The following is a 15,074-nucleotide window of genomic DNA, read 5'->3' as shown; positions in this document are numbered from 1 at the left end:
CTTTTGTTAGTGAACCCCAATACAAAAATAATAATATTCAGGAAAATCTGATACATAGTGTAAGACCATTTGTGTAACGTATATTGCTCAACTAAGTATTCATTGTCTTCACAATCAAGTACGACATTGTGGAATACAGTTAAACAAACATCATGCAAAAACCATTCGATCAATACACTGAATACGATAGCGATTTAGGTTTGCCTTCCTCTAACCCACGTGAAAACGTACGCTTTAGTTTTAGATTAGTTGGATTTGTGGGTGGGTCCATCGGAGAAATGAAGACAGCGGCAATAAGCTATAACATACGCCAGCCATCAGCGTGTACTATGTAGACTGTTAAACTGTTATTCATGCATTATGCACGCACTTACCTTGTCCACATTGCTATGTACATTTTCAAAGAACATTCAAGTGTATAGAGTTTAATACGACTTCTGATCTGAAAAAAGGATCCCTTCATATCACGTGCATTTTCCATGTGTTTTTAACGCCTCACCCAGTCCGTATCACAAATTTATTTTGTTATCTATATAGCTTGAATTTCTTCACATACCAACTGACCTGGTGAAACATGACGTGACCGCTGACATTGCCAACATTAAACACGCAAATTGCATCTGAGACATTCCGCTTCTTTTCGCTGTCTTCAACTTTAGCAGCTGCGGCTAGGAGTAAATGCAATATCAGAAGTAGCGTCTGCATAGCTTCTGCAAGAAACATAAATAACTTATTGCCCATATATCTTCATGCGTACTAATAGGCAATATATATATATATATATATATATATATATATATATATATATATATATTTGGATTTATTTTTATTCTAGTGCGTCGTGCGACATTATTATTGCAATCTTGGTTATGGTTATGGGTTATGAATTATCAAATGCAATCAATTCCAAAATTTATAACTTCTAAGTGAAAATAGTTCAACGAAAGGTATAAAAGATTTGGTGACTGGATATAATGAATACTAATAGTACTAGTGTACCTGAATATTTAAATGGGGGAAATTCATTAGCTAAATAAATGAATTCAAGAATATTGCCGTAGCACGCCAAATCAAAGCGTAGATGAAGAGGTAGAATGCACTGAAAGTGGTATACCACCCATAAGATAGAAATGAAAAATACAATAAATAAAAAATAAAAAAATTGAAAAATTTAAAATATAATGATGCCGCACGATATGCAGTACAGAAGATCGATACTGAAACTGGTATAACATGGACGTATTCATCTTTAGGGTGAGATGAAAAATGTTGCCGCATGAAAAAGTGTATGACAAAAATATAGGGACGAGAGAAGCAACAGGGTCAAAGGAAATATTGCTTCTCGCATACCTTATGTTTTCCTACTGTATTGTATTGGCAACTAATCATTTACCAAGTAGAGGCCACCAGTTTTGAATATAGAGGGAGATTAAAGCCAGTGCAAAACTGTAGCAGTTGATGCTACGAGGAGTACCATCTGAAAATGCTGGTGCAATATTTTAAACTAATTTTTTGTGCAGCAGCTTTGAAATATCAGCTTTTCTTTTTTGTGAAATTATGACTACTTTGATATCGAAATGCAGGTATCTCTCATGCTGTTTTCCATTGGCACAAATATATGTTTTACTGATTTCTTTAATCAAGCTCTTCATGTTAATATACCCACGAAAAATATTTGCGTTTGAAAGGCTATTTTATCACATTTAAAAAAACAAAAGTTTGGGAAAATTCTTTACCTTCACCTGACTATTGTTACCGCAATGTGCCTCTCCTTATTTCCTGCAAAGTTGACGTGTTTTTCTTTCACCAAGCACACTAGTTGAATACCGGACTGGTGAACGGCTCGAACAAATCAACTCGACGGTTGTGGTACAGGAGTCACACTATACGAAATGTGACAAGGCTAGCTGAAAATGAGTTCTGACGACCAGTGTAGTGACCGCATCTATGTTTCATTTATTTTAAAGCGCGAATCATGAGAACTTGACGAGACTAAATGTCCCAAAGCATTCGCAAGTATATTGAACTCGCTTATTTCAACTTTTATGTTGTCGTTAGCCTTTAAGTATTTGCTTACGAAAGAAAGCTGTCAGTAAAGGACATTTAATTTTATCTGGCTTTGAACTGTGTAACATAAACCTCTGTAACGTCAAAGTCGGCCTTCACTGCTCTTTGACCATCTTGTAAGTATCACAGGATTGCATGCGACTGCAATGAATGATATGTAAAGTTTCGGCGCTTTTCTTAAAATAAACCTATACTATATTTTTCCCTGCACTGTTCCTTGAACAACGCAAATATAGTCGCTGTCAGTTATTGTACAAATTAGAAGTTCGATTGACTACGGAACTGAGCGATTTACTGTTTGCACACCATAGAAGCTTTTTAGTTGCTCACACAAGTACACACAATAAAAAAGTTAACATATCAAAAGTTTATAGACTATAACGAAGAAGGCTTACAGGCCGCTGAAAGTACAAGGTAGCGGGAAAGACCACTCCCCATCATTTTGGCATGATTCCTGTCCATGAAACCTGGCTGTGCATCATTGAAGCAATCACGGACCCTATGATGAAATGCAATAATGTTCTTGAGCGCAAGTGCCTTGTCCCATGGTACATTTTTCCAACTACTGCGTGCTCTCTTTGTAGCCCACAAAAAATTCAAACAATAGTGGATATCACAATGAAAAAAAAAATGAATAGATACTTCTATATGAGTGCTACATCTTCCCTCTTGAAACTTTTGCTTTCAAAGCAACAATACAAAAGCAGAGATCTTATACTAAATGCTTGCGTAAGCTGATAATAGAGATCCTTAGTTTCTTAATACAGCGAGCAGCAACTCTAGCTACCCGTCTCTGCAAGAACAGCTCTAGGATTGCGATAGATATTGGTGTCAGTCAAACAGATGCAATTCTTGTCAGTGGTGTTGGAGTTTTTAGACGAGTGGGCGGAGAAAAATAACGCATCTTGAACTCAGCTGAGAAAGGGTGGGCCACAGCGAAGCTGGTAGGCACCTAGCCTACCAGCTAAACTTCTAAACCTCGCACCTGCCTCTTTCCCACCCTACACTATGCTATGCTATATAAAGAGCTCTTCTTGCTGTCTTTGTAATTATTCTTGTTTTTTCAGTCTGCGTATTTCCATCTGTTCTTACATATGTCCACTTGCTTCTCTGTTTTCCTGTTTCTGTTTTTTATTTATTTCTATCTTTTTTAAACTTTCTCTTTCTCTTTTTTTGTATATCTATACAATTGTTCTCTCGCGTTGTACTTTTTACATTGTTCTGCCATAACAGCTCTGTTTTAAAACTGTTGTAGGACGTATGCGCAATAAAAAAATGGGGCAGATCTTACTACTGCTAACACTGGTGTTTTACTGCACCAGTGATAGGAGTATTACAATAATAAGGCAACACATGGGTGGCAAACACAAGATTGAGGCCTCAAGTTTTCCGCCTCTGTTGTGAACCATCAGCACGGAGCGATGGGGGTGAACGAGCGGGTGCCGCTTTTATTATCATCCTAATTTTTTTGCGCAAGACGCACGGCGCACCTCGGCCATAGGTGCTCTGCGGTTAAAAATGAGTAAAGCAGATTGGCTTGAACCGTCTCCGTAATCTAAAATTTTGCAGGTGACTCAGGGCTCTTCTCACGAGATGGCGACAAAGTGCAAAAAAAAATTGATTCAGTACAAATGGTAAACTCCGCTGCTATGCCGCTGTGGAAACTACAAGACTTTTAGCCAGTAGAAAAGGCAAGAACACCTGAAGACGTTTTCAACCTCATCGCAATTTTAGCCTCGGCTTGCCTATGAAGCCAATACTCGTTCGCTAGAAAATCTAGAAAAGCACCACCTCACCCTTTTTCGGTCTTTAGAAACCCACTTACACGGGGCGCACACGCGGGCACTTGTAAGAAACGTGGTTCTTTTTATGACAGTATTCATACTGGCACTTTTAGCACGTTTTCTTCTGACAGCACCAATCGCATTTAGCGCTACTGATCTTGGTTTTTTTTTAAATACTGATTCTTTGAAAATTAGACTCTTCGAAGATTAAGCCGACGCACTTTTGGTGGTCATAACGTACTGTTCTGGAGTATGGAAGCGCGGATTTGTGGCACAAAAAACAAAGTAGGTATTTCAGGTATTTCGCATCCTGAATGCATCCCCAGTGCTAATATTGGGGTGTCATCTGCTCGCTTGATATCAATCCACTTTTACGGCTCGGCACCGCCTCGATAGTCCTAGTAGCGCCAAAACAAACGAGTGACCTAAATAATAGCGAAGAAGGTACCCTATGATTTACCCCAATCGTTAGATGAGGCTAAGCAATGACAAATTATGTCACCTATTTTTCTTGCTCTTTGGGCAGCAAACCAGTAAAAAGCACGAATTCGGATGGAGGCGCCTGGTAAAGGCGGCTTGTGGACTGTCATGTAGAGCAGCGTGGATGACATGAACTACTTGGCACCGCGCGCTGTGTCTCTTCTGTTACACTATAGGTGCAGATAAGACGAGTGAAAAAATTCGTTGATGGCGCTGGCTGATGGTTTGAAATGTTACGGGTCAGCTCCACTGGCGTTGTGCGTCAGGCGTTCTAATATCACTCTCGAAACTGGCAAAACTCTTGGTGTCATGCACGAAACTTGTTATGCGTGATTAAACAGAACGAAAATACTTCTAAATATTAACATTTTCACTGATATTGCTTTCGAATTTAGCAGATAATTTCAAGCCACAAAATATTCCCCGTGATGTTACATGATCCGCGCCATCGCAAAACCGAGAGAATTCACCGAGCTAGAGTCACGTACACACATACACACGAAAAAAAGTAATAATATATTACATGAAACAGAAACCTTTCTGGAACAATAGGAAAGCTCACCGCTCAGAAAAAAGTAGAAGATGGTGGTGGCCAGTAATTCTCACGCTGTGTATGTAGCTGCCCGGCAGATATCTTGTGTGGCTCTATAGATGTGCAGAGGTCCTTCAGCACCACTCCACCAAATCTATTCGCAAAGTGTGAGTTGCTTTGAACATGGCGTTTTGGGTTATCAAAAAAAAATGGATAAAACAGAATATGGGCAAATTGAGCGAGTAGAAGTGCATGACCGCCATCCTTCGTTTTCTTTTCCTCCGCTTCCTTCACCAAACTAAAACCCCTCCTTATTGTGTGCATGCGTCCACTGATGTTGTTTTAGATATATAAATATTATTAATAGAAGAAGGGTTAGCATTATTTTATACGAAATAATGACCTCTTACGCAGCATTTCTGGTCAACCAAGGTTTTAAAAAAATCTGGCGGTTCCTTTGCCCACGGATGGCTCCATGGTCACATAAGACTAACATCAGACAGAGCAAAATAGGAATATAATGGAATAGTTTTACCTTATCGGGCCTTTGATTTCCTTCATCCACGTCAAGAACAAAACACTTGGGTTTGCCTTTTCATCTGCTGTACTGTAGTCCGATATCACAGTGAGGATGCCTGCTCTTTAAAATTTCTCCGTTACACGATGTCGCGCTTCGGCGTCATTGGTGGCGCCGCCAACACCACCACTGCGCAAGCTCGCGTCTCCCGTCTCCGGCCCAGGAAGACAACCACAAAAGCATCGCTCCCCTCCGCTTCTCTCAACTCGCAAGGCCGATGCAGATAGCGTCTGCTAGCAAAAAAAAAAAAAAAAACGACTGCTCGCGCTGCGCAACTGTTCACTGGCCACCCCGTATATACATATACAAGATAACCATTGAACGGTTCTTTAAGGACTACATGTAGGGACTGGATCGTGTGTTCGTATTTCAATCAAGGGCGTCTTTACTTGGCTTTCGATTGACGTTGAAGGCAATGCTTCTGCTTCGATCAATAAAAAGGAATAATAAATACGAAATAGCAATTAAGCATTCTCAAACCATACATAACTACGAAACATTCATTCGATAACCCCGCCACTCTGCGACGCATTTACTCAAGTTCCCCCGGTACAAGATGCGAGCGGCAATTTTTAATTAGTTTTCTTTTTTATCTTTTGTATTTTGTTTCTATAGTATTTTTTATGTTTGCATGCATTTATTTGCAATTCTAACTGCATCCTTCTCCAAAAGTATTAGGTTATAACTCTCCTTTGAAGTGCTATTTAAGAATCACCTTATCAGCTTAAAGTCAGTTAATGCTTATCTTTGAAGAGAATCATATATGCGCCAAGTTCAGACACGACGTGAAGTGTAATAGGCAATCGTCTTTGCTTTTTCATAGAATGGCGTCACAGCACTGAGGTCGTCATTATGACACATTAGATCACCTGGTTCATTCAGTTCTGTTGAAGTGCGAAGCTTGATTGTGAGCGTGGCCTTAATGAATGGCTCTGATTGTTTCCGCTTCCGCTATTTATTGTAATCAAAAATTTTTTCATATGGCTCTCTTCATAACGAGATTTTTTGGAAACCTGCTGCCACAGCCTCTAAAAACGCCACGTACTTATAGTAATGTCGCCATCTTTTACTTTGCAAGCCGTCACTTGGCTGAACACATGCCAAAGGCCCTCCCGTCTTGATGCCATTGTCGCAAGTAAGATTTGAGAAATTCATTCTTTCATATTTACGTCGGCTCTCTGTGGCCGTCAGTCATTTTCACATTATCTTTCAAAACAAGTTAAACTTTTGATTCGACATTCCCTAAAGTGCGTGGGTGCCACTAATCTTACAGCTCGACAGCTACGTCGCCTGGATGATAGCAATGAAAACTCATAAAATGGGCGTGATAAATACTCTAAATATAAAGAAATCAATACGACTATCATATAGTGTACATTTTTTAACTCTTTAATGCACAAAGATCCATCTTTCGGGAAACAGAGTTTTTTTGAAAAAAAAAATGCCGAGTCATTTTCAAGGAAAAGGTTTTCTTGCAAGAAAGAAAAAATGGAAGTTTTTGTTCAGGATATATGAGATGGTCATCTGAGGTGACCACTTTCTAGTAAAGGTCGTCCCGTCACTCTCGTTAAAAGTACAGCTCTTCATTTCTATAGCCTTAAGTGTTAGCTACCCATACATCATGCTCTCCTGCACTATCAACGTAATGAGAACAGTTCATAGTTTTACATCTACAAACTATCTCGGCTCTACCACCTTGAGGACGATGGCAGTCAGAAGAAAGCAAACGTAACATATAACATTGAAGCCCAAATCATTCTGCACCGTCTCTGTCAGATTGCCAAAAGTTTTAAATGTGTACCATTCCAACTCCGACACGCGAGGCTCAAGTGTTTTAAGACAAAAAAAGAAGAATACGTGCTTATCTGTAGAGTCACCACCGTGCTGGAAAGAGTCAAGAGATAAAATAGCTAAAAGGGAATGAAAATGTTAATTATGAAGTAAAAAGTTTCTGGACACTAACAAAACGCGAAAAAAAAAGACGTGGTCGTTACTTCAACTTCAAAAAACGGCGCAGAAACGGACAAAAGCCTATGACACAAAATCTTCGTGTCTTTCTTGCTCCATTGTCTGCTTCTGCGCAGTTTGTTGAAGATGGATTCCCAACTAGCAAGATCTCACAGCTCTCTGCTGCCAAAGCAGAGCTACTACAGAACTACCTATAAGAACGTCTGGGTAAGTGATAAATTGCAGAACACTGAAACATAGAGAACATTGCAGATGTTTAAGTCTTTACGAGAAAAAATAGCGTACTCACAAGCACAAAACTAAACAACACATTTTATATTTTTGGCAACTGTTTATATATTACTAATATATCCTACTCTATGAATATATAACCAAACTAAACAAGGCGTTTGCAGCTGTTCGGGGTGTGAACACAATTTAAATGCCTGTGAATTGAAATAACAACATGACTCCCTTGAACGGAGGACATGCCATTGAAGACCCCAGCCAGTTCAGCTGTGTTGGTTCGTTTGCAGGAATACTGACCTTCGCTTTTCATGAAGGGGCACAGAGACTTCGCGATTCAAACAGAACTTTTTGCATCACCAGCGCTTCTTTTAAGCTCTCGCTAATCACGGCGTCAGGAAAATAGGAAGATTTACTGCTCAAGAATAATCAATTTTTTCGCACCATGTGCAGTTCGCGAGACAATCCGCCTCTCAAATGTGGCTTGTGAGGCATAAAACCAATTTCAAGTGGAAAATAGTGGCCACTTGAGCTGGTTGGTGCTGCAATAAAAAAATACTTAGTGCGCAAAGAACGTTTCAGAAAGAAGACAGATAGGACAGACCGCACTTAGTGAAGGGAGAAGAGCTTGGTGTACTTGAAATAAACTGCAAAAAAGTGGCTACTTGGGCTGGTTGGAATTGCATTTTTGATATAAATGTCTTTTATGAGTGCGCAGGAAACGTTGCAGAAACAGGACAGATAAAGCAGACCGCTCTGTCATATCTGTCTTCTTTCTGCAACGTTCCTTGCTCAATAAGAAAGTATAATTCTTTCAAGCATGTTTCGTGTGTGAGTTCCGAGCGCGAGTGTCAGCAATCAACAGCTACAGGCTTATGTACGCATTCACGGCGAAGCACTTCATCTTTATCATAAGACTACGCAGAAAAAAAGAAAGTGTGCGCGTCTGCTTCACAAAACCGTTTAGTCGGCTTATCGTGCACGCGATACGCAATATCAGCGGCCCATCAGCGAGTAGGTTTGAAGTTCGCACCCATTTTGCATTCACATAGTCTTATTTTAGATTGAAAAGGGTAGAAAAGGTGGGTGAAAACTCGAAGTCTGAATTAGCCTAATTTGTTTATTTCTTTTTTAATGACGCGCAATAAAATTGAAATGTCTGGAAGCAGCAGAAGATCATAGCAGTGACAAAAGCCACCAGAAAGCGTCGTCTTTTTGACAATAGTTTACGTTCTTCAAAGCCGCTGTCCCCAAGTTTCTGAATGCAAGACCATTACCATCCGGATATTTATTATTCTGGCATTGCAAGTGCAATAATGTTGTTTCACGCATTGACACGCACGCACACGCACACAAAACACTCCAAAACGCACAAGCGTGGCGCACACATCCACACACAAGCAACACGCACACACATTTTCGATGATAGCTGCTAAGTTTTCTTCGGGTAAACCTTCAAATTATGCTTTTTAACGGGCCCACAGATTTCTTTGCAGAGATAAGCTTCAATCGAAAATTTCACAGATTATTCTTGCAAAGCAGTAATTTCTAACGAGTATCGTCCAAATAACCATGGCCAAGATATGAACAAAATTACCTCCGCCCTCTCGAGAATCCTTGGCATATGTTGGACACAATTGCCGATCATTCACTTACACTGCGAGTGTGGTGCCGTGAACGATGAATACTGATCTTATGTCAAATATGTAGGAGTTAATACAGCTTAGAGCGATGCTCACCGTAGATCTTGCAGGTGATTTCATTAGCCCCCGTCTAACAAAAATAATGTAACATATTCTACATATAAAGCAGCAAAAGCCCATGAATCTTCACTGTGCTACTCATCCCTACTTATTCTTCGCTTCACCGTCTATTGCTTACAAAATTTATAGTGTAGTAAAACTTATTTTTCATTATTCGCTAAAATGAGCCCGCTTACATGTGCTTAACGTCGCTGCATATTATATTCGTAGATTAGCGTTCAGACAGTCTACTTGTTTCGGTACTGCCGGTGCAAAACACAACGTTTGATTCATTTGTTAGGTCAGTTTTGTTTTTTTATTCGCTAAGTATTTTATTGTCAAGTATCGAAGCAATACACAAGCTATCGAAGTCATGCAGTACATTATCTTAGTTTTTATTTAGTGCGCACGGAATTTTTTTTTTCAGTAAAGCGTTCATAGAAAATATGAATGCACATCATAGGTGATGAAAATTAATTTTTAACTCCGAGACAAATAACACATATGGGACACAACCAGAGCCACCAATTAGCAGTATTAAAGACAAAACATTGAAAAATTAATCCCAGATTTTGTTTACATCATTTTTGAGCAGGACGCGCTATAGCAATGTGTACGAGATGTTTTAGTAAACGCAATAAATATCAGTAGAAACACACCGTGCCCAGCTAGTGGCTAGAGTGTGCGAAAAAAGAAAGAACTTATAATTTTAGCGGCATCGGTTCCACGTGAATTGTCAAAAAGGTGGGCAACGTTACCACGCCAAGATCGTTGTTGCATTACATCCACGCCATTTAAAGAGCACCGTATCTTTGAATCGGACTTACGATTCTACACAGAGTATATGTGCGCACGCCGCCTGAATACCTACGTATACATAAACAGTTCGTCGCTTCTTCCTCTAGTTCCCCGAAGATTGGTATGTAGGGTTTAACATCCCAAAACCCCCATATGATTGCGAGAGATGCCGTAGTGGAGGGCTCCGGAAATTTCGATCACCTGGGGTTCTTTAACGTGCACCCAACTTGTTCCCCGAAGAAACGCGTAGCTGTCGACCGACGTATGCGTTCTTCTGTAAACTTGTGAAGACCTACTTCTTGAACCTAAAAAAGCCAGTTCCACTTCGCTTAAGGCTATCAGGTCTTGCCTATTCTTGGTACTCAGACAGCTTTCCCACCACAAAGATGCCTCTACAGCTAACTGGACAACCTACCTTTACATTTCAATAAATTTTAGTATACCCTAATTCTCGAGCTGTCACCTTGCGCTCTTGCCTCCGCTAAGCCAAGCTTCAGGCACCAAAACCGAAGCCTTCACGTTATATCTGAGCTGTAATGTAATTTGCCAGAAAGCGCGATTTACTGTCAAGTAATAATCGTTTTGTAAAAGCACAAGAAGATTGCTTGAATTAACGATATTGGCAAACTCTGAAATCAGCTTTTCTGTATCTAGGAATGTAGAAATCACTAACTTCGCGATGGCCAGCGCACGGCCTGTTACCCTCCGGTCGTCCCAATCACCGCGCTCTCCACCAAAATGAAGGAGTATCGCCTTGAGCACCCGGCTACCGCGAGAAGGCACAGATTCCGGTGGTGGCGGAGACCGCGGCATGCAGAGAGCAGAGCCATCGGCAGACCGCATGGGAATCCAGAGGGGTTTTTTTTCTCTCCGCGTGCGACTAAGAATTACCGCTAGAATGTTCTGGCTGCACTAAAGGCAAGCATTTGTTTTGTATTACTGCACCTATTTCGGTCCAAGTTGCATAGAAAAGCGTAGAAACTGCTAAATTTTACTGATATATTATTGCAAGGAGCTGATGTAAGAAGCTCATTGAAGGGATACATTGTAAAAAGCTATGAATCTGTTTGAGGCAGCATTACTTCTTTTTTATTTTGTCCATTTTATTTAGGTGCTAAATACCTTGATTTGAGGAATATAGAGGCATTTTAGCATTCCTACTTTCTGCAGGCGTGCATCAGGGAAAACTGTGCTAGCAATCGTCGTTGAATCATATTGCCCTCATGTCGTCACATCCCGTTTTAGTATATTATTGTGCACATTTATTAATCAAGTGGTCAACTGAAGCACAGTTATGCTCTCAATAAATAAATACCCGGGTCATATAACTGAAATAAGGTAAAAAGTGACTTTGCTGCAATGTTGATAAAGGCTTTGATGAGGCGACCTGCTTTAACCTGTTGCGTCTTTCGCAGAGAAAGTGCCCGAGTTGTCATCGTATCGGTTTTCGTCATCTGTATTTTGATTGTTTGGTAGCACAATGGCAATATCAGTATGGGGTTCATTTACTGTACTCTCGACTGCATCCAAATCAAGTGGTCGCCAATGTGACAAAACCGCGTATTTCTAACGGCGTTTTACTGAAATTACGTATCCGTCAATGTAGGCTATTGAAGAAAGAAGTGTTAATTGTCACTCATGTATGTAACGCACAAAGCTTTGTACCAGATACACTACACCAAACTCTGAACTTGAGCGGCATTATTCTTGAACAAGCTAATGATCTCGATGTTCGTTCTTACATTGCTCCACGTATACAATGAACACCGAAGAACTCACAGCATGAATGGGCAATCATTAGCACTGTTATACCACTGCACCACTGTGATTTCATTAGAACGCCTGCAGGAATTCTCGATATTGCGTTACAAATAAAAACAGCGCTAATTACTCATTTATACTATCGAGTCTAACCCGTGAGAGTAGAAGGCGGCACTCTTCTGACACTTCACTTGCGGATCGGGCTCTCAGTTTTTTCTTTTTTGCCAGTTCCCGCTATTCTACACTGTTCACAAACTACGAAGTATAGTAAGTTTACAGCACATGCGGATCTCCAGCACAGGCATCGCACTTATAACTGCGGCGCAAATCGACAGCCAAAAAAATATTATTTGCCTATTATGTATCTTGGCCCGACATTCCCAAATGAGCGCAAAGTTACACAAAATCATAAAACTCTTTTTTACTCGCCACTTGGCCCCACCACGGTAGTGTAGTGGCTACGGTACTCGGCTGCTGACTCGCAGGGTGTGGGTCTGAATCCCGGCTGCGGCTGCATTTTTGGTGTAGGTGAAAATGCTGTGGGCCCATGTGCTGAGATTTGGGTGCAGGTTAATAACCCCAAGTGGTCGAAATTTCTGGAGTCCTCCTCGACGACGTCTGTCCTAATGATAATGTAGTTTTGGGATGCTAAACCCCACATATCAATAGATCAATTAATCAATCAATTAATTAATCAATCATTTCTCGCTCCATGCAAGCTTCGCCAACAGCACGGCAGCCTTCTGGGTGTAAGGAAGGAAGGATGGATGTATCCGGCTGTGCCCTTTAGGTCAGGCGGTGGCTTACGCCACCTAGCCATAAAGTTAAGTACTATCACTATGCGTTGAAGGATTGAATTTCACTCGCGCCTTGATTGTAGCCATCAATCAGCCTCCTCCTGGTTATTTATACCCGTTTAAAGTCTGTTTTGCCTTTACTGTCCCTAAACCCTAATGCTTTGAAAAATTCCGCGCCATTATCTTAAACTATAGGGTGGAGCCCTTCACAGAACAATATCAACGTTCAGCCTTTCCTCCTCCTCTTCACACGCACCACATACATACCGTGTCTGTGCCTTCGTAATTGGCTCGGTATCTGTTGGTCCGCAATACTCTCGTTCTGGCCTCGAACAGCAGGGAGTTACCCAGAGAAGTATCGTGGATATTTTGCATTTTCGTGCTTGAAAGAGCGGTAGACCTCCAGTGATGATTTCGTAAGCAATCGAGTCGTTCAGACGTCCCTCTCTGTTTCCTTCACCTTCTTCTTAACCGATGTTTCCTTTTGGCTTGGTATTTTGCTGTTGTCTAAATACTTGCTTGGCAGTTTTCTAGTTCGCTTCCTTCAATTAGTATCAACATTCTTCATGTACAAGTAGCTGAAAGCTTTTCTAGCCCCACGCTCCTCTCCCATTTTTCTCAATTGCTCCTCAAATTTCATCTTGCTGCTTGCTTCCCTGCACTCAAACGGCGTCTATCCCATGTCAACCTGTACCCCCTGATTTGGGATATTCCCGTGTGCTCTCAAAGAAAGTACCTATGCCACGTTGATTCATTTCCAATCTTGCTTTAACTACTGATTTTGTGCACAAGACCGCATTGCTGAACGTGAAACCCAGGACCGTGACACCTTTCTAAATTGCTCTCACAACGTCATAATCATTGTAGTTCCACAGTGCCCTAAATATTATTACTGCTGCATTCTTATTACCTGTAGTCATTACGTATATTTCGTGCTCCCTAAGGTACTCAGCCCAATTATTTATCCATGCACCCAAATATTTGTATTTATCCACTTTTTCTAGTGTGAATTCCTGTATCATATGCTCACTGCCATTGTTATCACTAAAATTAAAGATTGCCGGTTTTTCCCTGCTGATCATCATATTTAACCTTGCTCCCTCATTACCACAGATGTCTATCAATTCCTGCAGATCTTCCTTGTCGGCTATTATTAATATAACATCTCCATACATAAATGTTGGTAATGACTGTTGAATGTGATTTCCTTGGTTGGCAAAAGAAGCTGAAGCCGAGTCAACTCCCCTTTAAATTAACTTCTACTACCTGCTGATACAGCCTAAATAACAAAGGTGTCAAGAAACATGTCGGTCGAAGTTGGCGATGTACTTCTATAGGTTCACATACCTGTTTTTCCCTTTTTATATCTACCTTGTTACGTGTACAGATATTTACGATGGAGGCTGAAATGTTCTAGGCTCGTGTGCTCAGATTTGCGTGCACGTTAAAGAACCCCAGGTGGCAGAAATTTTCCCAGTCCTCCACTACGGCGTCTTTCATAATATAATGGTAATTTTGGGTCGCTAAACCTCACATATCAATCAAATCAAATCGAACTAAGACGACAGGTGATGACCAAGGGCATCAGAGGGATGTATGATCTTGCGTCTCAACATGTCGTCAACGTTTTTTTTCGATAACCTTACGCTCAGCTACAGATACGCGGTATGACCGACGATGAATGATGGACGTACCGTAAGTCTTGATCTGATGCGGGGTTACGCACGTCTGTACCAATAAGGGAGAATGGACATCAAACGAAGCTTCGTGCTTAGTCAGCAAGGCAAGCAGCTGTTGTGCATGCAAAGAGACTAGGTCGGAGCTGATGGTAGTTTTTAGGGTGGATATGGATGGGGAAAGTTCAACAGGGCTTTTAGGGGAAGCATCTTGAGAAGTTACCACAGGGAAAGGCTCCGGTGCAGCGACGCAAGCCACTGTTAAGTCTTTCAGAACTAGATTTTTTTTCGGGCATCTGGTTTGTTGCGCAAACGACTGTGAAGTCATCGTCGAAACAAATCAGGCCTAATGCGAAGGCCTGGTGACACGGCGTACACAGCGTACACAGCTGTGGTGACACAGCGTACGGAAGGTTGTACTAGCACATCACCGTGGTCAATGACTTCAGGGAGAAATGTAACAATTCGCTGACGGCGGCGGTAGCTCAGTGTCGTCTGCAGCATAATAACGAAGTGATGCGTCATCTACGTAGAGTGAATAGGCGGTATCGTTCATGTGGCGAACGCGTTGCCGGAAGCAGATCGACGCGGACGCCATTAAAATAAAGTCCCATCCTAATATGAGCTGTTGAGTACACTAACTGAGCACAGCAAATTGCACTTAATG

At 41.1% G+C, this 15,074-nt stretch overlaps 1 protein-coding gene across 4 annotated transcripts in view; it reads right to left on the bottom strand.

The window, feature by feature from the left end:
* LOC119161048 (superoxide dismutase [Cu-Zn]) overlaps positions 1 to 15,074 on the bottom strand; it is an 81,323-nt gene that overhangs the window by 25,724 nt on the left and 40,525 nt on the right. The window contains exons 1-5 of one of the 4 annotated variants that reach the window (XM_075880033.1): positions 6,310 to 6,447; positions 5,399 to 5,670; positions 4,894 to 5,017; positions 2,463 to 2,566; positions 565 to 710 (exon numbers count right to left, since the gene is read on the bottom strand). The exons of 1 other annotated variant lie outside the window; for it this stretch is intronic. In XM_075880033.1, coding sequence (XP_075736148.1) covers positions 565 to 705 — 141 coding nt within the window. In that variant the 5' untranslated portion in view covers positions 706 to 710; positions 2,463 to 2,566; positions 4,894 to 5,017; positions 5,399 to 5,670; positions 6,310 to 6,447. Of the gene's footprint in view, positions 1 to 564; positions 711 to 1,736; positions 1,945 to 2,462; positions 2,567 to 4,893; positions 5,018 to 5,398; positions 5,671 to 6,309; positions 6,448 to 15,074 lie in introns of those variants that run through there. 2 more of the 4 variants (XM_037413370.2, XM_037413369.2) reach the window with 2 other exon arrangements.

This window comes from Rhipicephalus microplus, chromosome X (genome assembly GCF_043290135.1).
Source record: "Rhipicephalus microplus isolate Deutch F79 chromosome X, USDA_Rmic, whole genome shotgun sequence".
In the NCBI taxonomy this organism is placed as follows: domain Eukaryota; kingdom Metazoa; phylum Arthropoda; class Arachnida; order Ixodida; family Ixodidae; genus Rhipicephalus; species Rhipicephalus microplus.
The sequence above is the reverse complement of the archived record's forward strand: the minus strand, read 5'-3'. Positions and strand labels throughout refer to the sequence as shown.